At 38.2% G+C, this 25,132-nt stretch overlaps 1 protein-coding gene across 7 annotated transcripts in view; it reads left to right on the top strand.

Annotated features, from left to right (window-relative positions):
• LOC6586611 (protein boule) overlaps positions 1-25,132 on the top strand; it is a 36,702-nt gene that overhangs the window by 5,872 nt on the left and 5,698 nt on the right. For 2 of the 7 annotated variants that reach the window (XM_015160445.3, XM_015160444.3), the window contains exons 2-7: positions 15,503-16,067; positions 16,420-16,573; positions 22,574-22,633; positions 22,846-22,963; positions 23,199-23,290; positions 23,663-23,696. In XM_015160445.3, coding sequence (XP_015015931.1) covers positions 15,946-16,067; positions 16,420-16,573; positions 22,574-22,633; positions 22,846-22,963; positions 23,199-23,290; positions 23,663-23,696 — 580 coding nt within the window. In that variant the 5' untranslated portion in view covers positions 15,503-15,945. Of the gene's footprint in view, positions 1-160; positions 360-15,502; positions 16,068-16,419; positions 16,574-16,821; positions 16,849-22,573; positions 22,634-22,845; positions 22,964-23,198; positions 23,291-23,662; positions 23,697-24,017; positions 24,072-24,628; positions 24,741-25,132 lie in introns of those variants that run through there. The other 5 variants (XM_044009944.1, XM_015160446.3, XM_015160442.3 and 2 more) reach the window with 5 other exon arrangements.

The following is a 25,132-nucleotide window of genomic DNA, read 5'->3' as shown; positions in this document are numbered from 1 at the left end:
TAAACGAGCGAGATTAGAAGACACGACCTCACCTCTGCAAAGCTCCCTCAAACGCACACACACACACACACACGCGCGAACAACTAGCTAAAAGTTTTCGTTAAAATTGTGTTAAAAACTAAAACAAAACTAAAGCAAATTTTCTATTTCATTTCAAAAGTAATATTCAAAGCGCACGCGTTACGGTACAACAAAAAACAAAAGAAAAGAAAAACAAAAATAAAAATAATTAATTTAAAAATAAAAGGTGCTCATATATATCGAAGTATTTTGTGGCTTCTATCAAAATTGAAATTGGAAAAGTAAACGCAATTGAGGAACATTTTCATCAAGGAAAACAACAGCAGAGGAAAATTGAGGTAAAAATGCGCTCTAAAAATATATTTATTTTTAGTTGCATTTCAAAAATGTCGCATAAAGTGTGAAATAACCCACGCGATGGCCGAGAGCGTCGAGAGAGCGCATCATTAAGAATTGCCTAGAGACAAAGAAAGTATAAGAAGAAGAAGACACTCACACATACATACACACACATTAAGACATTCGAAAATGTTGTTGACTAGGAAACATGTCGCCAGAGACAGAGCTATTGCGGAGGCGCTGATGTCTCGCATTAAGGGGTGTTCCCTCTGTCTCAGCTCTACACAAATTACAGGGTGGCCATATGGAAGCGAAGAAAGTTAGCTACTAAATCATTCCATAATCAAGATAGACAGCAGACGTCATATATAAGACAATTCAAATTGGGTTTTATTGTTTGAATTTGTTCTTATATATTTCCCAAATTTGATGTAGGATTTATTAAATTTAACAATTTAAAATTGGAATATACTTTTATAATATATTTGATATATTCCATTTTTATATGGTTACCTAATACTTCATACATTGAAAGGCTTTGTTTCGTTTTACTACATACAGAATTGCTCAAATCAAAAATTTCTCATTTTATATGCAAAATCAATCAAAAGGAATTTAATTTTGACAGTTATGTAGCTTCGATAAAGTTATGTATGTAAGATAGTAGGGCGCTATCGTTATTTGGGTCTCGCCATAACTCAAATTGGGTCAACTACATAGAACCAATATATATATATATAATAATTTTTGACAAAATATTATTCTATTTTATAGAATATTTTTATATTATATAGATATAGTTACATTTTAAGATTTTATAAAAATCTGAATTTAAAATTGATATCGCACATAACGATACATTTTTTCAGTTTTAATTGCGAACCTAGGAACGTAATATCCTAAGCTTTTTACATAACTCAAAATACCTTAATCCTAAAACAAATCCTGTTCCACATTTACCACACTATATACACAATTTAGACTTTAGGCTAAAGAACTTAGCCTTTCAGCCTAGTTTTGAGTTAGCAGCTCAATAAAAGGGATAACTCGTAATACCTGCGCAATCCAGAATATAGAATATATGCAATGGAAATCTCTAAAATCCTTTTCGCTTTCACAAAATGTTTACCTAGTTTTCTCTCAAGTGTAACACTCAGGGCTATCAAAATCCCTTGAGCAGCGTGAGGAGCGCCTTTAGGGAGGGTTCGCCTTGACTAGGCTTACGTTTATTTAAATCATCTTCCATCTTGTGTTTGGCATTGCCACCTGCCGTCGACGCGTCGACACCCTGTACATTATAAATCTAAAATTAAATGCGCTTCGCTTTGCGGTTGTCTTCGGCATTTTTCATTTGCTCGACGCGTTTCATACCAATCCCATGCCGTTTCGGTCCGTTCCGTTCCGCTCGGCCCCGCTGCTCGCGGAATTTTGCATCTTGGTCGCGAAAATCTATGTTACTTTAGGAGATTTTCTCTTAGAAGACAAACACCAAGTGGTTTAGCTATGTGTGTGTGTCTGTGTGTGTGTTTAGCATATATGTTTTCATTTAATTTTGAGCCAAAAAGATACATTTTTTTGTTTTCTTTGCGCTTCGTGCCAAAAAATAAGTCGTTTGTCGTTAGACGCGCAGAAGTTTTTGTCGCCAGCTGTTCCGCGCTGCTCGAGGCGCTTGAGGGAGGGGGTGTTGGAGGCGAAGGTGGAGGGGCCGGGAGTTGGAGGGGGTTGGCTACTGCCCCTCCGGCTGTTGGCCATAAAATAAAATGCCTTCGAGCTGTTATCGAAACAGTTTTCGGTTAGTCGTGCACTGCTGCTACGCAAAATGGCATAAAACTTATGCATGGCATATAAAGAAAATCTGTGGAGCCCGAGGCAAAAGCGAAAAGCAAAAGCAAATGCCGAAATGAAAGAACAGCAAACGAAAAACACAGCAGAAAAGAAAAGCATAATAAACAAGCAAGAGCCCCTCCAGTGCTGAGTTTGCACGGCCAGCAGATACTCAGTAGAGCAATGGGAAAAAATGGAGAGTGGGATATATTATATAGGATATGACATATAAAAGGGATCTGTATAGAGTTGATCCGTCTTTGATGTGTCGAATACTGCTCGAAATATGTCTATCGACTTATCGATATTATATATATTTCTATAAGCACGTATGTGTATAACTCAAAGTCTAACTAGTTTACTAGATATATATTCATATACAAGTTTAAATCGATAATTATCGATAGGTCGATTTCTTAAGGGCTAAGTTTCTTAGAAACATACAAAAAAGAGCTGTACTCCATGAGTTGATTAAGTTGCTGATATATATATATTCTCACTCCCTAACAGCTTACTTTATATATATGTAGAGTACATATGTATCCCCATCCTGCCTTATCTCAATAACTATTCCCCCCTTTCATGCATGCCTATGGACCTCCAGGGTATCTTAAAACTATAATCTCGCACAACTTTGACTTTCAGCTGCTTGCCGTTGGCCCTGTTCCAATCGGATTGGCCCAGTCGTCGTCGCTGCCCAAAAAAAAAGTTAAAAAAAAAAAATATATATATATATATATATATATATGAACTTCAATCGTTCAGCTGCCCACATATGCAAAGTTGGCCAAGAGATTCGGCCAACTGACCCGACTTCAATTTTCAGCCATTTTCCCCACATTTCCACTCGACCGTGGCCCGCCTACCTGGCTTAGACTGCCAATATATATATATATATATATAAATTTTATAGATATATGTATATATATAGAGTAGCATGTTTCTAGCCGGGGGACTATGCGTGCGGCTTTTATGGATCGCATTTTGACCATGAGCAGTGGAAGTTTTTCATGCCACTTTTTAGCTTTGGCCCCCGCTGCCAAAAGCGGGCCTTTTATTATGGCCAGATGCATAGCCGTAGACTCAATTATTGCTCTGGCTAACACAGACACACACCGCACACACAGACATATATTGAATTTTCCATTCAATTCATTCATTTAACGAAGCTCAACTTTTACACACACACACACACGCGCACACTTACACACACACACACATGGAGCCACGCTTCATTCATGCATTCAAACAAAAAGTTAATATTAGTTATCTGCATATTTTCACGGTTTCGAATCGCGCTGCCCACTGGCGGATATGCACACACACACTCACACACACATATGCACAGTTATCTAGTTGTAAATGTGTTTATTTTTTTTTTCTATCTATGTTTGAGAACTGTGGCAAGTGCCACCTGACGAAAATATTCAACAATACTTCAAAGCCATATTCAATGGGATTAGCACAACGTATGGCTCTATATGAATGCGATTATCAGATTAGTTTGGAGAGAACGCACACATACACACACATATTTCATTCTATATACATATATACACTAATAATTATATAGACAAACGTTGTAGATAGTGAAAACCTTTATATGCTGCATCATCCGTATTATATTTTTATATATAGCTCAACATTTTCCAGCAGTGTGTTTATAAACTGGTTTCTTGAATATGCAAAAGCGAAATAACTGAACTGATTTCCTGGGAAAGTATTACGATTCTCTAGCTAGAAATTTATTTAATAGCTATTAATTGTATTTAGGTAACACATCTGGGGAAGAGCCCTATTACTACTAATCCAATTACTTGATATATGTCAATTCTATTTTAGTAACAGAAAATCAACGTTATATAATGAGCGAATTTTCATATAGAAAACTGTTATAGAGAAAAAAGGAGATAGTAGATAGGAGTAAGAACTTAGTTCAAGGGGAGGCACAGTAATAGATTGAGCGAGTATGTATATAATGAATAAGAGAGAGAGAGAGAGAGAGTGTGTAAAGAGAGAGAGAGAGAGAGTGGGAGAGAGAAGGGGACCATTGAGTTATATTGATAATGATGTCTTTCTATCCTTATATTGGTTTCCCTTTCTCTCTCTCTCTCTCTCTCTCTCTCACTCTCTCTCACTCTCTCTCTCTCTCTCTCTCTCCTCTCTCTCTCTCTCTCTCTCTCTCTCTCTCTCTCTCTCTCTCTCTCTCTCTCTCTCTCTCTCTCTCTCTCTCTCTCTCTCTCTCTCTCTTTCTATCTTAACACTCTATAATCTAGTCCGACCTATGAAAGTAACAGAAGCCCTCTGCCTTATACAGAAACAGCAACATGGCAATGAATATCCAAAAATGTTTGCTTTCAGAATTATAAATAAATATATATGTACATATACATTTATATGAGAAAACATCTTGATACTCAATTCAGATTTTCAACACCCAAACATCGACAAACATCGAGTCAAATGCCCATTTCCGCGCCACTCGCTCATTTGCATATAATACGAAAATTGTTTTCTGATCTGATTATTAGAAAACGCAGCGCATTTTCGACATGTATGTACATATATATCAATATAGATATGTATATATGATACATCTATATAAATTATAATTTGTATGGATATTCTCTCGCTATTTGCCGCCTTTCTCACTCTGTATTTCCGGTTAGTTGATTCATTATAATTGACTTAATTCAGTTGCCTCTATTTGCTGGCCTTATTTTTCACATTTTTTTGACCCGATATTAAACAGCTGTGCTAATGCTATCCATTGATCTTCCCAATGCGATCCATTATGAAATCCATTGAAAATTGCGCGTATAATTGACTCAATTTCAATATTTTTCCCTACAACAATGTTGCTTATTTGAGTTTGTATTTTATGTCTGTTAACTTGTCACCTTGATCAAGATTACAGATATAGTATATATATATATATATATATATATATATATATATATATAGGCATATATAATATATATACACTTGGGGCAAACAAAGCCATCTTTATTTGAATTCTAGCACTAAACTTGATCTAGTCTTAGAAATGTTAGTTCTTTAATCAGGCTCTACTTTTTTCTAATCTAAGCCAATTTCTGCCTTGGTTTTTGGAATTCTAAATCGAGTATTGGATTATATTAGCTCTTAAGAACTAGTTCCATTATGCCTTTTGAACTTCAGCTTGGTTTAAAATTCGGTGCATGACAGAACCGTTTTTATGATATATCATCTATCTCATAGTTTCTATGGAAGATATGTCATATAAATACCTGTTTCTAAAACAAGTTTAAGGTTCTTTTAATAACTGCTCCACAATTTCGAAATCTAGTGTTCCATCTATATTGACCTACATATATAGAAAATGTTCATCCAATTTCTTTCTAAAATGGAAAAGTTTTGGTTCGGCAACTGAATTTTCCTATTCCTCAACTGCTGTCCTTGACTTAAGTCTCATGTAGACACACTTGACCTATTTAAGCGCAGGCTTCATTCAAAATTCATTTAATATTTTAATAGCACCCACTCCAGCTATTTCAATGTGTGCATTATATATATATATAACTAATATATGTTATATAACGTATGCACATAAATAATTCTCTTTATTTTATGTCACTTTGATGGCTAAACTTTTGTCTAACTTTTTGCATTGGCTGATTGTAAAGTTTTGTGTGGGTCCCCAGTGCGCCACACACTACTATATGAGTGTGTGTGTGTGTGTGCTCGTTTGTGTGTGGCTTACAAAGTATCTTAAGCTGCATTTAGTGACCCGCAGCTAATTTGCATAACTTTATTTTATAACTAGAAATTAAAGCGATTTTCTTGTCACCCTTTTGTAATTTGATTTTTTGGCCGAGTGTGAGAAATTGTGAGTGTTGTTGTTGTTGTTGTTGTTGTACCACAGGCCGCACTCACCATGACGAGCAGACAAATAACTTTGCTAAATAGTTGAGGCGCAAATTTGTAACGAGCCAAAAAACGTTGCCATATTCCATTTTCTTCTTCTTCCTCTTCTTCGTCGTCGTCTGCTTTTTGTTGTAGCTGAAACAAAAGCGAAATTTCGCTTGCTGCGCGTTTGTTTCTAAATGACGCTCTGCAGGTGAATTTTCTAGTAGCTAAGCGAGAGGAAGGAAAAGAGCAGGAGCAGGAGGAGGAGGCGAGGAGGAGGAGGAGGCTGGGTATGCTGATGCAGGCACCTGCCTATCTGCACTCAAAGAAAACAAAAGTGAGCGCAAAGTTTTGCATTTTGAGAGCTGAATATCAAGTACGCCGAGCAGCTACTTGAATGCAAAATAGATTGAAATCTCAGCAATGTGCAGGGCGCAGAAAGTTCACAATGTTCTTAATACTAAATACTCGAAGGTAAACTTGTAATTTCTTGATCGAAACTTTTCGCCTGGCAAATGAATTCGGCCAAACTCTATTATATATCTACTTGAGAAACAGCAAATCGAATTATATATATAGATGCAAGTGTATTGGTATATTAATATCTAGTACTTAGAGTATTCATAATTTTCGGTTCCCAATCGATTGACCTACTATGCGGTCTTTTATAGTGAATACTCAAATTCAGAATATTTTGAAATTTATATACAAAATATATGCTTGACATACTTAACTAATACAATTCATTTCAACATAAATTTCTGTGCACAAAGCTTAAGCTAAGACGAAAATTTCATATATAAATTATAATTTCATTTAAATACATTTGTTACACTGAAATTTCTAAGTGTTAAACAAACGAATATCTAAAATATTCCATTGAATGAAACATATCTCACATCAATCAAATATGCAAAATACCTGCTCAATCGAGCCAGCATCATCATGTGACATACTTGAACTAAGTAGCTACACTTTTTCTGCAAGTGTAGTCTCGCTATGCCATAGACGTGTCTATATATCAACGCGTTTGCCAACGAAATGCAAATGCAGTCGCACAGATGCAGTTAGAAGGCGGCGCAGTGCAGTCGGAAAAGCGACAAAGCAGAGGCAGCAGAACTAGCAGCAGCAGCAGCAGCCGCAGCAGCGACAAAAGCAGAGCAGAGAGAGGATGAAAGAGGCGGCCTGGTAGCAGCAGAGATAGAGGCAGATGCAAATAGAGAAGAGCAGCAGCAGCAGCAGCAGCAGCAGCAACAACTAAAACAGGCAGAAGAAGAAGCAGCAGCAGCATCTAGAGACGCTTTTGATGACGTGCTCAGCTGCGCTTTTTTCACTTTTACACACACACACGCACACGCATACACGCCCGGTACACCCACATACACAGTCGCAGCTATCTATCTCGTTCGCTCTCGCCGCATTGTCTGAATAATTTTTTCAATTTTTTCTGTGTTTTTTCTGCTTTTTTTTTGCATTTTAATTTTATGCCTTGGCTAAAGGAATGAAAGGCAGCTGCGTCGTCTACAAAAATAGTTGGCAGCCACACACACAGCTGCGACACGCATGCGACACGCGTGCGCCCTCTATCGGCTCCTCCGTCGCCAAGTCTCACTTTTAGGCCATTTCTTTGCACTTTACATTCGCCTTGTTGCCTTTTACGTTGGTTTTTTTCATGATTGCATTTGGGTTTTCTTTCTTTTTTCTGAACCGTTCTTTTGCATATAAATTTGCACATTACGCATACACCACATATGCTAGCATATACATAATAGATATCAACTTATAAGTTCTGCGGCTTTGGAAATTAAAATTGATTTTTAATGACTTAATTTGGCTGCACATTTAATAGATACTTTATCCTAAAAGTCCCTGGGTATATCAAATGTCGCTTTAAAGCTGTTGGTTGTGGCGTGGCGTGGCGTGACGTGGTGGGTGTGGCTAAGCCTCCCTAGCTACACAGCCATCGCTCATACGCCGCATTGTCTCTGATGTGGCAATAAATCATTTGCAAAATGCTTGGCAAACTTTCGCCCAACCGCAAAGCGGGGGGCGGCGGTGGGCGTGCTTGGTTGACAGTTTTGTGTACATATTTATTCTGGCCGAGCGGGGGAAGAGGCTGGATGGGGCTGGGCCGAGAGGGGGTTAAAATTGATTCAGACGCAAGTTTTTGGCCGTCTTGCTTAAAGTTGCGATGCTGCGCAAATATTGAAAGCCAAACGACGAGGAAAACCAAATACAAATATGAAACAGTTGGACACACGTTTTTCTGTATGTGCTTCTGTCACTCTGAGCGTGTGTGTGCTAGTGTGTGTGTGTGTGTGTGTGTGGGTGCGGGTGTGGGAGTGAGTGAGTGTGGGTCACACACACATCAAACAATTTAACGCTGCTGCTGCCAAAGTTTCATTGTTTCACAAAAAGTTTGCCTTGGCTTTTCACACACACACACACACACACACACACACACATAGAGATCTTTGAATACCCTGTACATTTCGCATATATAAGGGCTTAACGAAGAGTGTGCGCAGCTTCTAATATATTTTGACCAGCTGAGGGCTAACTATAGCAGCCTAGACCTTGATCCTTGATCTTGATCCCATATTTCCTTCCAATAATATACCATTCTAATTTTGCCTTAATGATTCTGAAAGAGTGTTCTTGAAGCATATATAGACTTGACATTCGTAATCTAGAGTATACATATACTATTCTTGCTTTCAGCTTATCGACTTTCTCACAGTATTTTGTATAATAAAAGACGCTCGTAACTCTTATATCGCATCGCTCCTCTTCGTGCTTCTCTTGCCCAGTCTCTGCTTAACAGATCGAAATCTAGTGATACTTTCAGGCATATGCAGCTCGTACTCTGTCATTTCAAGCAGCTTACAGCTTATCTGCTAGTCGTGCATACCCCATCGCCTTTTCATATATGTTCGTTCAGCTCGTTCTGACTCGCGCTTTGTAGTTTGTCGTTTCCCTTTTGCTGTCGCTGGTCGCTGGCGCTTCGAGGATTATGGATTTTTGTGTGTGACACAGAGTCACACACACACACATGCTCACAGACTCACAGACTCACCCACTGGCATTCGCAGAGGTTTGGCAGCCTGGCAGGCCATCAATTTCCCGGCACGTCTCTGCGCCTCTGCCTCTGCTCCCTTCCACTCATCAAGCCGCATCATGATGATGTTTGTCTGTTGGTATGTCTGCTTGCCTATCTTCACACACTCCTCTCTCTCTCTCTCTCTCTCTTCTCTCTGTCTCTTTCTCTTCTATTCTGTGTGTGTGTTAGCTACAATTTCCTTTCACTTGACTGACACCCAAAGCAAGCAGCAATGTCCTCGGCAATGCCTACACCCGCGCACCCGCCACCTACACACACACAGACACACACACAGACACACACACACACGCACACACACACAAGGATTGTGTAACATGTTTCTGGTCCGCCTTTTGCCTCTTTTTTTTGGTGTGAGCTGAAATGGCAGCCACTTCCGCCAAGCCTGTCAGTCAGCAGCAATGTGCTTTATGTGTGTGTTGGTGTGTGTGTGTGTGTGTATTGGTGTGCCATTTTTGCGCTTTCTCGCATTACACTTGACTTGGCTGCTGTCGCTGGCTGTCTGCTTGGCCGCAACTTCAATTGACCTTTGACTGAGTGCAGGTCGCCCTGCCTCGCCGCCCACTCCTGCTTGGCCTGGCTTATAAGCATTTTGGCCAACTTATGCGGCAGCACGCGCCCTGCTGCGAATTGGCAGCTCAGCCTTTTGCCTTTACTTTTGTTTGCTCGACTCGAGCAACAGAAAAAAAGCAGAAAAAACAAAAATCAGTATAAATGAAGATGAAAATAGCCTTAGCAAAGGCTTAAAGCCTCTTGAGCTTTTGGCTAATTGTCCTTATGTGACTTACATACGCTTATCAGACAAATTTCTAGTCTCCTGCACCGACAGCCGCTGCTAAATGCCACGCCCCTGCTTCCTGTTGGCTGCTGCCACCTTTTGCCATTGCCTTCCTGTTGTGTTAGCTGAGGCGTTGCTGTTTTTCCTCTTCCCTTCCGCTTTTATCAGCCTTTGACTATCTTGTGCTTTGTTTGCAGCCCGCCCCTTTTGCTCCCTCTCTCTCTCTCTCTCTCTCTCACACACACACACCTATTTTTTCTCTCCCCTCATTGTTGTCTTTTATTTTGGCAAGGACGTCGCCGTCGGCGCTCAGGTGCGCTTCTGCACTATTTTTATCAACAATTTGCGTCTCATGTGGGCAGTTACGCTTAGCCGAGGCCCTCGACTGCCCCATGCTCAGCCCCATGGTCCGCCCTCTGCTCTTGCATTTGCCTTGGAGGTTAGCTGCATTCACTGGGGCTCGTTGTTGCCTTAACTTTTGCTATCTATGTTAACTCAAGCGCCACACAATTTTGCCCCATTTTTATAGGTCAAACGTTGCGCGCGGCTCCTGCCAGCTTTTCTACCCTACAAACTTGCCTTTTACTCTTTTCCTCCTTTCCTCTGTTTTATTCCTCGCTCTTTTTTTGCTTTTTACTCCCGTCTGGTTTTTCAATAGTTTGGCACTTACTAATTGCATTGCCCTAATTGCCCAAGTTGCGCTTGAATTGTGCCAAAAAAAAGCCATATTAAAGTAAGGGAATGCTAAAAAAAAGCTAAGAAGGTCCCAGAAACCACTCGACTAGTATGTACCTTTACTATGCTGCAGATCTTCTCTTTTAGTTTTAAGTTACTGCACTTTAAAGCTCAAATTACTATATTATATTGATTTTAATCGATATCGAAAAAATGGCTATTGCAAGAATAAAAATATCGATATATCGATAAAAATGTAGAAAACTCCTTTGTATACCATTTAATATATTCCAATAAATAATATTTCCGCTATAATTATCCTATTCTTCCCTCAATCAAACCTCCTTCACTATGTGCTCATTTACAGGGTATACCATGTTGGCGCTTCAGTTAAACGTTAAACGGAATGCCTGAATGTTCCATTCTCTTCCATTTTTTTTTTTTGGGAGGGCAACAGCAAAAACTCTCCGGAATTGTTGAATTGTTGCATGGCTGAATCTGATTTCTGTTTCAGTTGCTTTTGCCCTGCAGCCAATCAAAATGCCTTGCATGAAGGCTAACAACATGAATATGCTCTCTGTGTTTGTGTATCTGTGGGTGTGCATACAACTATGAGTGCTGCATACATGTATGTGTATGTGTGTGTGTGTGTGTGTGTGTGTGCGTGTGCTAACTGAAGTCCATTTGCAGTTTTGTGAAATACATTTTTAATGAGCGCACATCAACAGAACAGGATTTTAGGATTAGCTCTTGGCCAAAATGCAGAATAACCCAAATTGCATTTGCAAAAATGTTGGCCATGCAAATGTTACTCTAAACGAGCTATACAATTATCGATTTCTGTGAAAATAAATAATCGGACAAGTGTTGCAGATCGATATGGATGTGGATGCTGTTCTATAGATAAATAATATAAATTTGTTATTGATATCGTATAAGTTATCGATAGCTTATGTAAATAGAATGAGCACATCTAGTAACAGTTCGCTAAATAACAAATCATATCGCAGCAATATTCAAGCACTTTGAATATAAAGAAACTAGTTATCGATAAATCATTTAAATATTAATAGCTTTTCAACTTTCCATAGTGTAGTAGATAGCCTTTATTGCATCGATGATAATGCATCTATGGATGGAATCGATAAATCAATATATATGCATGCTATTCTATAGAAGAGCGCACAGTTCTGATACCAGTTATCGATAGCTTATGTAAATAGAATGAGCACACCTAGTAACATTTCGCTAAATCAATTCATATCGCTCACTTCGAATTTAAGCATACTATTTATCGATAATCGAATTAAATAGTACTATCAATACCTTTAATAGATCATTTTCCCAACTGACCATAGTGTAGTATGAATTTATAATGGATCAATAGATGAAATCGATAAATTAAAATATATATGTACAATTCTATAAAAAAAAAAGTATATTGTTCTGATACCAGTTATCGATAGCTTATGTAAATAGAATGAGCACACCTAGTAACATTTCGCTAAATCAATTCACAAATCATATTGCCACGATATCCAAGCACTTTGAATTTAAGCATACAAATTATCGATAAATCACTTAAATAGTGCTATCAATAGCTTTAATAGAGCATTTTCCCAACTGACCATTAACTGAATTTCCCCAGCTGCGGCTGCTACGGCTGCTGCTGCATTCGCCGCTCTGTGTGTAATTTTGTGTTTTATTATTAAATTCTTTGGTGGTTCGTTTTCATTGGCATTACGCGTGCAATTTTCGCACGTGGAATTTCGCAATATAATGTCGACCAGCAGGTGAGCTGCGGTCGGTGGGCGAGCGAGCGTGGGCAGGGGCGGGGGCGACGTCGTGGCTGCTGTTGATTAAATTCCGCTGATTGGCGTTCCATGTTGTCATGTTGTTTTGGCCCGTGATTTTTCCGGTTGACCTCTACAACTTCGAATGCTTCGAAGCTGCTCGACTGACTGCTCCGACTGCTCCGACGGCTCCGACGGCGCTTCGCTGACTTTGCCAATTTTCAGGGCCCATCATTTTTGATGGGCATTTTAATAATGCAATTGCTCTCACAATTTAACGACTCGCTGCTGTCGCTGCCGCTGCTGCTGCTGCCACGCCCAGCGTCAGCGCCCATACATTTCATAATGTAAATAAATTAAGCTGTTGAAAAATTCGGCTCGTCTGAGGGACAGGCACTTAGTGGAAAAGCTTTTCAGTTTTCCTAGTTTTTTTTTTATGAGAGAAACAAAATTATAGCGGAAATTACTTATCTGGGATTATATGTATAATATACAGGTATACATATACATTGTATATAAACGAGGGTGACTTCAAAAAATTGTTTCAAAAATACTTAATATATTTTTTAAATAAAATAATTCTTTAAATTATATACTTCTCTCATTCCATTTCCCTCTTCTTTTCATGTTCTCTAGTCTACATATTATAGATTTCCATAAAAATCCGCTCTTCTATTTGTTTGGCTACTTCTTCGAACCACCCTCGTTTTATATACTTTTGCTTTTCCAAATTTTGTTTTTTAATTTTGTTTAAAAATAAATTTTGAGTTGAAAAATTCATTTTTGTTTTTCTTTGGAAATGTGACGCGATTTAATGAGAGCAAATATATATGTATATATAAATGTATATAGAGTATATATGAATATATATATCTATCTTTATGCTCATCTTTATAATTAGTTTTTCTTGTATTTATATATCTATGCTATGGTTATTTATTGCCTGTGATTTATAGCCTATAGAGAGTTGAAACCAAACACATAAGTGAGCAATAATCACGTGTAGATACACACACACAGACTGCTATGACATCCACTCATACACACACACACACCTTTATCGCCGAAGCGCCATCGATTTATACTTATTGATTGTTAATGAAATTGTAATTATTTGTATATATTTCGATTGTTTACTGTAGTTGCTGTGGGCGATAAGCACCGTACTCATGCATTTGGGGCCAGTTTTATTAGGGGGCGTGGCAGCGCAGCTGAAACCAAAGTGTTGCAGTTTGTTTTAAGCAGTGCTTAGACAAAATTGTCGCATTAGGCAAACATATTAAAGGCGGGCTCTAATTAGCTATTTACCAAGGGGAATGGGTAACAAGTGGGAAACAAGCTAAAAATAACAGAGGCAATTGGTGAGAAAACACGACACGAAAAGGGCAGAGCTCCTTATCAGATATAGCATTAGATGTGAAGCCTGATTGGGGTCTAAAATAACATATATTTGGAAATACTTAAGCTCTGTAATATATAGCAATACATAGAAATCAGTTTAAGTATGGAATGTGTGTAAATAATATATGGAGTGCTTATAATATATCAAAAATTCTATGGTATATGTATATAAGTCGATTCAGTCTTCAATAAATTGTATAGAAACTAGGGATCATCTACTCTACTAATCTGTCAATATGTATATTATGGATATGGATATGTATATGGATTAGTCAAATTTCAAATATCAAATATCAAATATAATATAAAATTCATATAGTTTCCCTCTCGGCTATACCCTGCAGTCCATTAACTGTATGTTCTATGCCGTATATATGCTAGGATCTATTTGATATATGCTTTGTTCTTTATATACTCTGTTCTGTATTCCAAAGTCTTCGTACATTCAAGAATTATCGAGAAGCTCATATTAACAACTGCAAAGTGCACAATGAACTTGGCAAATGAAAAGCAATTTGTCACATCTGAAATAGACCCATAAAAAAAGCAACATAAAATTTTGGCAACAGAAAACGTATAAAAGTTTGAATATGGAATATTTTAATGAGACTTGTTCATGGAATTTTAAATAAGGTTTTAAGCAACACCAAGTATACACTACAAACTCAGAAATGTGTGAAACGAATATGATCCTAAGTCTCAGCTTTAAGGAAGTGAACTAGAGAACCGTATATTAGATTATTATTATGTTACATAAAATCTTGCTGCATATCTAATTATCTGCTGTCGCTTCTTGTCATTTGAGAGTAATAGTAAAACCGTAAGCCTTGCCCATAAGCCTAATCTATATATGCCACAAACCACGTCAGATGCGCGAGTAATCAAAGCTGTCTATATTCTTATCTTTATGCCAAAATAATTGGTGCTGGTAGTGATTTTAGTGAGTACAATTGATGCGAGGGCAGGCTAAAGAGTTGGCGAATATTGTACAATGATAATTTTTGAACACACCTCGTTCAATACATGCTTTCAATACTCTGCATTTAGTTAGTTCTACAACAAATTAACCAACCAGCTAGAAAAATTGCATTTGTATTAGTAGTAAACTGTAGCCGTGCAATTGCTAAATACATTATTTTGGTCATTTCGTTGTTGCTGTTGTAATTGTTGTTGTTGTTGTTGTTGTTGTTGTTGTTGTCAACTTTGTGTTCATCGTCTGCTGCTGCTGCTGCTGCTGCTGCTGTTGTTAAATTTAAACTCTCTGCGCTATTTGCTTGCTGCTGAAGGTGAATTTATGGCGCACACATGTGTCGCTCGATTGTCTCCGAGCTACCTCAGCAGAGTGTCTGCGTCTCTCGCTCTAGCTCACCTCTCTCTCTGTCTCACCTCTCTCTCTCTCTCTCTCTCTCGGTCTCACTTGTGACATATGTCGTCGCTGTGTGCCAAAAATAGATGCATTTCGAAATGTAGGGGGCAATATTTTTTTTTGTTCTGCTTTACAGACGACGACGAAGATCAACGGCAGCAGCAGCAGCAGCAGCAGCAGCAGCAGCGGCAGTGGCAGCTAAGAGGCTGTCTCTAGGTCTGCTTCTAGCAGCGCGCTCTTTCACACAAGCAAAACTAACTCTCTCTCTCTCTCTCTCCCACTCTCTTTCTCTCTTATAGAACTAGCATTTCAAAAAACAACGCACACATACGGAAAGGCCAAAGCAAAAAGAAAAGGAAACTGGAAGGCAGCGTGAATTGGATGTGACGTGACACGGTCGATAAATATATATACAAATATATACATATAATATACATATATCGATACATTAATGCGTGTTAGACTAGAAAAGCGAAGCAGCAGCAGCAGCAGACGGCGCACAAGTAGAGCCTGAACTCTGCAATAAGGAAATAGCAGAAACAGAAAGCAACTATTTGCTCTCTCTACATATAAAATATATATATATATATATATATAATTATATATATATATATATATATATATATATATTTATATATATATTAGATATTAGGAACAATTTTGCCCCCCGGAGTTAATCGATAACAGCTTCAAGATTCTGCCCTTCGGTGCCAATTTTCGTCTGGAGACGACACCAGCCGAGATGCACAAAATAGCAGCCGCGCCAACAGCGGCTACAGCGCCGGCTGGAGCATTGGAGGCACCGCTGGCAGCGCCCAAATATGGCACACTCATACCCAATCGCATATTTGTGGGCGGCATAAGGTAAGCAATGGAATACCGATAAAATACTAAAAATACCAAAAAATAACGACAAAATACAAACAAATACCCAAAGATACCGATAAGGTAGGCAATGGAATACCGACAAAATACTAAGAATACCAATAAAATACCAAAAAGATGCCGATATATGCTAAAAATACCAATAAAATACCAAAAAGATGCCGATAAATGCTAAAAATACCAATAAAATACTACAAATATACCACGATAGTAAAAATGTCGACAAAATACTAAAAATACCATAAATATAAAAATGCTTTAAAAATACCAACAACAACAACATACCATATGCATGATTGGAACTCTAATCAATTATTTTTCCCCATTACAGTGGGGACACCACCGAGGCGGATCTGACGCGCGTCTTTAGCGCCTACGGCACCGTAAAGAGCACAAAGATCATCGTGGATCGTGCCGGCGTCAGTAAAGGCTATGGATTCGTCACATTCGAGACGGAGCAGGAGGCGCAAAGACTGCAAGCGGACGTAAGTCGAAAATGAACATTAACTACTGCACTCTTCTATGCACTTTTGCTAATGTCGCTTGTGTTTATCGATTTATGATTTATCGAGAAATATTCACACCCACCACACACACACACACATACCTACATACACACTCAAACACATATATATTTTAAACTCGCTCTCACTCGAACAGCTGCAAAAAAAAAAAATAAATAAATCAAACCAAACTACAAAAAAAAGTTATAATGTGCCTCCGAATCTTTTAGGGCATTAGCTGACCCACAGACAGCGACGTCGCAACCAGCGTGTGAACGAATATTTATCGTTTATTCGATATATCGATTGTGTGTATCGATCGACGGTACGAGTAACGGCACTTGTAATTCTCTTATGTATTTTACTTGTATTTTTCTTCTAATTGCGTTTTTGTTGAGTTACGTTTACGAGTTACGTTTCCGTTGCGTTACGTTACGTTACGTTACATTACATTATATTACAAATTCATCACAAACACACACACACACAACCAAATACACACACACCTGTACACTTAACATAGTTTTAGTGAATCGAATTGCATTTGTTGGCTCGTTAGCTCGACGGCTGTCCCGTTGATATTTATTTGCTATCGATACCTGTGCTATCGATAACAATCAAGTTGCGTTTGGCGTTGCGTTGTGCACCTGTTCTAATTTCTTTTTCTTTTATCATTTAATTGTATTCTCTCTGTTAACTTTTACTATGCGCAAATTAATCAAATTAGCTAATTGCCCACGCCTCGGTCTTGTTTATATAGTGTAAATGCGTATATAGCGTAGACCTCATATATATCTAGATCTTTTTCTATATATATGTATATACATTGTATATGAAGCTCTAGACCCTAGTGCATTATTTATTTCATTCTGCTGTACAATTTGATACGAAACTTGAATCATTTTTATTTTGCGATATTTTGTATACTAATTATCATTGTGTGGACTGTGGGCAGGGGCGTGGCAGCTTGTCATCATTAGCGTTAGCCGCTACACGTGTGGCGAATATCTATAGCTGGATTACCTGCTGCATAACCCTATTCACAGAGAAAGAGAGAGAGCGAGAGGGTGATAATGCCCTTCTCCAACACCCTCATCGCTTTCCAGGCTCCCCAATATAGTCAAATATTCTCTCAGCTTTATTGAGAATAGATTGAACCCTCTAATAAAACCCACACAGTCTGTGCGCTCTTCATTTACCTGGTATTACTCATCCCCCAGTTCTCCTTATATATACCTTGTCGGTTTCAGAGCGCGCCTTATTAAGTCGCGACACTTCTTCCTACACTTACCTTTGCCCCTATTTAAAAACCTCTTGCCCCCTATAATATTTCCCACTTTCACTTTCATGTAGCCTCTTCATCTTCAAGTCGAGTTTCTTTATATAGTCAAGCTTATGTGCGCTTTGATCTGCTTCATAAATATATTTATAGACAGAAAGAGAACCAACCGAGTAGTAGGTAACACCCTCTGTCAGCCATCTCACCTCCCAGTCCGACCCTTGCTCTTGCTCCATCTTTACTAAGTCTAGTTCAAGCTATTGTCCCAGAAGGAAACTAATCGACCAACAAATTTTCCAATAAACCCACGAGAAATACCTTTGTTAGCCTCCTTTTACTTTTTTCCTCTCTACCATTCCTCTTACCTCCGCTCGTCTCTCCCTCTTCCAAGGCTAGTTCCTAAATATAGCCAAGCTATTGTCTGATTCTCGCAGTTGCATAAAGAGAGAGAGAGAGAGGCACTTTTACCTTGTTCTTTCCTACCTCTTCCCTTGCTATACTCTTACTCTTCCCTCTCCCTCTGGCTTCCCCAGGTCTAGTTCCTAAATAAAGTTAAGCTTCTTTTCTCGCTGTCATAGCGCGAAAGCCTTATTAGAAATCGTATTGCATTTTGATTAGAGCGTGTTGCATAACAACCTCAGCAGCAGCTGCCAGCAGCTAAATTTCTGCCCCAACGCCTGCTCTCGGCTCCTCTCCCTCTGCCCCTTTGTGCATCCCTTTTATATCTTCTTTTGTGTTTCCACTCTGTATGTGTGTGTGTATGTGTGTGTGTGGCATACATTAAGTGAAAAAGTTTTCCACTTGTCATTAAATGTGCATTGTTATTGCGCTGCTGGCGCTTTGCACATTTTCAGTGTAACACAAACACACTTACACACACACAGCTCTCTGAATATGTGTGCGCTTGTCCTTGTCTACTTATATGGATGCCATGCCCACACTCACTAAACGCCCATCTCCTTAGGCTAAATAACAATGGAGCCCTGCCAACCAGCCAACCAGCCAGCCGTGGCAACGTTTAACGAGGTTTTAATGCGAAACAACACCAACCAGCCAAACCAACCTAGCAAACCACTCAGACTCACACACACACACACATGCATCTATATATACATGCACCCACACATGCTTACATTTTGCACTAATTAAATTTTGTTTAACCAAAATTTTCTGTTCAAGTCTAGCCTATAGCAGTTCCCCCAAATAGAGTTTACCCTGGTCTCCTGACATATATACCCAACAGCTAACATTACAAATATACTCTTTCACACTCTCATCACACACACACACACACACACATACACACGCCTCATTGTTCCCTTGACATTTGCTAAATGTTTTGGATAGCCCATTAAATACATCAATTTGTAGAGAAACTATAACAAAGGTGTAATAAACACACGAAATTCTTGGGAATTGAATCGTAATAACACAGGCTGGCATTCGATATCGATATAGCATATGTTAAACAAAAATAATATATTGAAAACTCTACTATAAGCTGTTAAAAACGTAACCTAAATTTAGTCTAGAAAGCAGGAATAATCGATCTCAATTGAAATCGGAAAATAGAAGAGGAACTTAAGAAATTAAAAAAGCTATACATCTATGTGAGTTATATACTGGAGGTCTAGTCTATTCTATCTTTCAATCAGAACATAACGAATTGAAGCCATGAATATGAATTCAAAGCAGAAACTACATTAAATTTGAGCTAAGATTCAATCTTCACTTGATTCAGAAATTAAAAAAGATTTGACGAGATTTAGGCAGGATGCTGAGCAGCTAATTAGTAATCCCAATAGATCATTCGAGTTTAGTTTCAGATGCGAATTCAGCACACGTTGAAAGCATATGAAATGGAAGGAAGCAATAATTGAAAGATTAAATAAGAACTACACGCATCAATAAACAAACTTGACGTACATACACACACATGCACATACGCATATACCCAATACACATACACACGCACCCATAACGTCAAACACACACTTAAGTACACACACTTGGACCTTTTCAACGACCTTTTCCCACTTCAAGAGGCAAATGAAAAAATTGAATTGTAACTTTTTGATGGAAAGCGTTTTTTTTTTTTTAAATGTAAATAGGATTATATTAATATATATATATATACTACATATATATATAAAATATATATGACCGATCATCATAGAGAGGTAGTAGTGGGGGCTTCAATTTGCTGTTTGCCACACTTTATAAATGGACCAGTAAAACGTCTGCTGTTGTCCTTTTTGTATGGGCGTGTGTGTGTGTGTGTGTTGGCAACAAAGGAGCAGCCGCCCCCCCGCATTTGAGGCTCGTTTTGAGGGTTCTTAATTAAATTCGTCCAAGACAAAAGTGGGTCGTCCTGCTGCTGCTGCTGCGGCCAACTCTTTTGCCTTTGCCTTAGCCTTTTCTCATTTTTATTATTCAACGGTGTGTATGTGTGTGTGTGTGTGTGTGTGGGTCGGCCTTTTGTGTTGCGCAGCGCTTATCCTTGCTGACGTCCTTTATGATGGTGCTCAAATGAAAAGACGTCGCTGCTCTCTCCGCCCCAGCCTCTCCCCCTCTCCCCCACTCCCACTCTCTCTCTCACTCTCTCCCTCTATTTCTCTCTGTGTGTTTGCCCAGCGGCGGTCAAAGAAGGATACAGCAGACTCGAGTCTCGAGACTCGAAACGCACAAATGAATAAAAAATTTGAGGCGGCACAAGTCCGTCGCTGCAAGAACTTTAAGAAGAGAGCAAACATTTGCTTAGGATCTGCTCGGCCCAACCGCCCACCCACCCGCCAAGCGAATGTGGTCGAGCCAGCCGCTCGCTGGTGCGCGGGCGGCGCTTGAAGTGCGTGGTGCGCCCATTATGATGGCCTTTCATGCATTTCAAGTGCAAATTGCTGCGGCTATCAGCGCCTAATTGGCAATTAAAGATAAACCTGACCCATGTAACCAACCGCAACTGACAGCCGGCAACAGACAGGTACAGTGGAGGCCCATTACAATGGCCAGACGGGCTTATCAATAGCTAAAGAATGAAATTTAATGGCATATGAAAGCGACATCTACAGTGGAGGGTGACTATAATGGCAGATGAAAGAGACTTTAGATTAGTCTTTTCTTTCGTTCAACTAATACAACAAAAGAGCCTGTTTCTTTGTAGGAAAGTAAAAGAATAGTATTTCTCCGCCTCTTCAGTGCGAAAACCTTTTGAACCCTATCTATGATATTAAATTACTTTAACTAGCCTTGTATTATACTAAGTAATTGTGAAACGAGAAGAAGCATATCCTTATACCTACCTACCCATCCTTCTTATAGTCAGGTATCAACTCCGTAAAGAGCATAAAAATAATTATTTACTACCCTGGCAACACTATTAGTTGCATATGCTGATTGGCAACTCTGATAATGAACTAGGTGGCAACGCACAAATGGCAAATAAATTACTTTTCAAAACAATACTCTGTTTTTAATTAGTAATTCCAACTAGTCAGTCCAAAAGACGCGTCTTACAATTGGGGTGGCAACCCTATCGTGAAATGTATGTGGTTTTTATAGACTTCATTCATATTCATACGGATTTCTGTGGCCAATTTAGCAAAATCAGGTGCAACTCTAAGCTTGGTTCCATTTTTGGTGTGTAAAAACCGAGATCTCTTTAACTAACTCACAAAACGCAATCATTTGTCATATTTTGAGGTTAGTTTATTTGGAAGTAACTTGTGTTCTAACTGTACATTTGTTGGACCTTTAAGTTTGGTGTTGGCGTTCGTACATTTTAAACATTTATGATAATAGCTGTTAATTTGAATTGAATTGAATATTGCGGGTGCTGCCAATTGGCATATAAATACTTTGATTGAAAAGAAACCAAAAACTGAAAGCTTGAATCGAAACGCTTTATATATACACACACATACATGTATATGAATATATTTGATATATTTATATATGTACCTTTAGTTTGTTTTTTACGTTGTGTTTTAAGAACAAAGAAACATCTTTCATTTCAAGCAAATTCCAATACGAATTGCAGTACATGACATTTTGTAATAATACTATACACACACTCTATATACTATCTGAAGTTGATATGTATACATACATATATATATATATACAATATATATATATATATATATATATATATATATATATATATATATATATATATATATATATATATATATATATATATATATATATATATATTATTTAAATAATATTTTGATAATCCATTCTTTTCGTTTTGCGGCTTGGCACGTGTTTTTCTGCAAATCTTGTGGCCACATTTTTTGGGCTCTCTGCCACTGCCAAAAGAAAAAACAAAACAAAAAAAAAAAAAAAAGAAAAATTCTTAAATTTTCTCTACATTTTTCGTGCTGCTGCTGCTGCGTTCGATTTGAATTTGATTTTGAAATTTGAATTTCGTTCTGGCTTGTCTGTTGACGATGCCCCCACACACACACACACACACAGAGAGACACAAACACATAGTACACACACAGACATACACACACACACACACACAACAAGTTCTTGCCACAATCTAAAGAATTTTTAGTAAAATATTTTCTAATGCATTTTATTACATTTGCTTTTTGTCTCTTTGTCTCTCTTCCATTCGCTGGCTTTCTTTCTCTCTCTCACACACACACTCTCCGGCACACACACGCGCGCTCTGTCTCTCTCTGTCCAATCAGGGCGAGTGTGTGGTGCTGCGCGATCGCAAGCTGAACATCGCGCCGGCCATCAAGAAGCAGGTGAGTCTCTAAGCTAACAACAATCATACAGTGGTGGTCAAAATAACAGTGCCAGTGCCAGACATTGCCTTATAGCAACGGCTATACATTCTATTAATGTATGATAATAGTGAGTGAAAGTACACGACTGTCATAGCCTTTTATTTTGGCCACCACTGTATGCATATATCCCCCAAAAGTTTGCATAATAATTGAATTGAAATTCCATCTAGCCGAACCCGCTGCAGTCAATTGTGGCCACCAATGGAGCCGTTTACTATACCACCACGCCGCCGGCACCGATTAGCAATATACCCATGGATCAGTTTGCAGCTGCCGTCTATCCGCCAGGTGAGTTTCAAAAATCAATTGCAAGCTCTAAATCCAAAATCAAAGCATTGTGTGGCTTTTGTTGAATATTCCATGTACTTTGGGTTGAAATATTTTCTTTGATTTTTTTTTTTTTTTTTTTTTTTTGTATTCCATTTATACTCTTCTCTTCTCTACAACAACCAACAACAACCAATCAACAACAACAACAACACACAACAATCTATGTAACGCTGGACAAATTAACCAAAACTAGTTACTGACTTTACAGCCGCTGGAGTGCCAGCCATCTACCCACCTTCAGCCATGCAATATCAGCCATTCTATCAGTACTACAGCGTGCCAATGGTAAGTAAATCAATAATAAAAATTCTAACATCTATTGGGGTGACTTTAGTAGTAGTAAATATATGATTTATTCCAGGTATGATAAATTAATTCATATGTATATTACATAAAGTTGAATCTAGTATAATAAAAAGCATAGTAGACATTCGAAATTGAATAGGAATATATTATTAAATATGGATATATGTAATATGTCTATCTCTAAAAATTATATTTTACACAGACAGAAAGAAATTAGTGATATCCTGTCAGTACCTTATACCAAGAGTTAGCACTCCAGATGAGTTATGATCTAGTCATCCTTACCCTCAGTTATGCATTTACTTCATTTGCATAAACTAATGTATATATATCTCTCTCTCTTCTTTACAGAATGTACCCACCATTTGGCCTCAGAATTATCAAGGTAAATATCATCCCTCTCTCTATCTCTATCTATCTCTGGCTACCTAGCGTGCTTTCGTTTAGTCGCCTCTTTGTCTTCTATCTGACACACTATATCCTTCTCTCTCCCACCATAATCTGCTTGCTCTCTCATATAACTATATTTCGCATAAATATATATCTGTATATATAAATATATCGTATATTTGCTGTAGTTTTTTTTAATACCACACAACACATATTCTCTCTCTCTCTATTTCTCTTTTTATACGCTTTATTTTTGTTCTTTCTTTCTTTCTTGCTTTCGGTTCTTGCTGCACAACCACTCAACGAACGTTAAAAGGTTAAATCATACAACAACAACAAGAACAACTAGAACAACAACCAGAACAACAGCTAGAACAACTACAACAACAACAACAACAACAACAAATTTTCGTAATCGCTGCCCGTGCAACAACAACTACTACTACAACAACAACAACAACAAACAGCAACAGCAGATGCATCAACTACAGCTACAAGAACAACAACAACATCCACAGCAGCTACTCTCCCCAACCACCCCCACCGCAGCCGCACAACAAAAAAAAAAACAAAAATTAGTTTAATTTTAATTGCTAAATGAATTTAGTTTATATAATTATAATTTAACACACATACACACATACGCTCTAGGCGTAAATTATTAGTTAAATGCCACGCCCACCCACAGCTGGTGCAAACAACAAAATATCTAGAAGAATTATTTTAAACGCCATTTTCTTTTCTTTTTTTTTTTAATTTCAATTTTATTTTATTGCCTGTGCATATGCGTAGCTAAATAACTAATGTATACATGTAGTAGTGAGAGCGCACACACATACGCACACGTACATACTCAGCCTCTGTAGTTGTATTGTGTTTGGAATTGTATGCAAACAAACAAATGTTTCTTCGACTGTTTTCTTGTAGGCATTTATCCATGTTAACTTTTGAGGATGCAGCAATAACTACAACAGCAACAACAACCAACTACAACAACCACAACAACAATAAATTACTGAAGCTACTTACTACAACAACAATAGCAACAACAACAAAGCATTAATAGAATTTATATAAGCTGCAGCAGCTGCTTAAAAATAATATTAATCAATTTGTAGCAACATTTTCTATAGATACATAAATACAAATACATATGTATACCTACATAAATACGAATACATACGCATAGTTGGAAATCACACACACACACACACGCACACGCAAATACAAACTCTCAGTGCTGTAACATAAGCAGCTTACGTTTTCAGTTGTAGAAACAGGCAACAGAGGGCGCACGCAGTGGCATGGCGTTTGAGCAGGACGGGAAGAGCGAGAAGCTTCGACTGTATTGCAGTCGGCAAACATTTGTGCAATTAGCGGAGGTGGGAAAGAGATGACAGGAGGGGGGTATGGTTAGTTTTTTGAGGGGAA

The sequence above is a fragment of the Drosophila mojavensis genome, unplaced genomic scaffold, assembly GCF_018153725.1.
Source record: "Drosophila mojavensis isolate 15081-1352.22 unplaced genomic scaffold, ASM1815372v1 contig_74, whole genome shotgun sequence".
In the NCBI taxonomy this organism is placed as follows: Eukaryota; Metazoa; Arthropoda; class Insecta; order Diptera; family Drosophilidae; genus Drosophila; species Drosophila mojavensis.
Note: the sequence above shows the minus strand (reverse complement) of the source record. Positions and strands in the feature narration are given on the sequence as shown.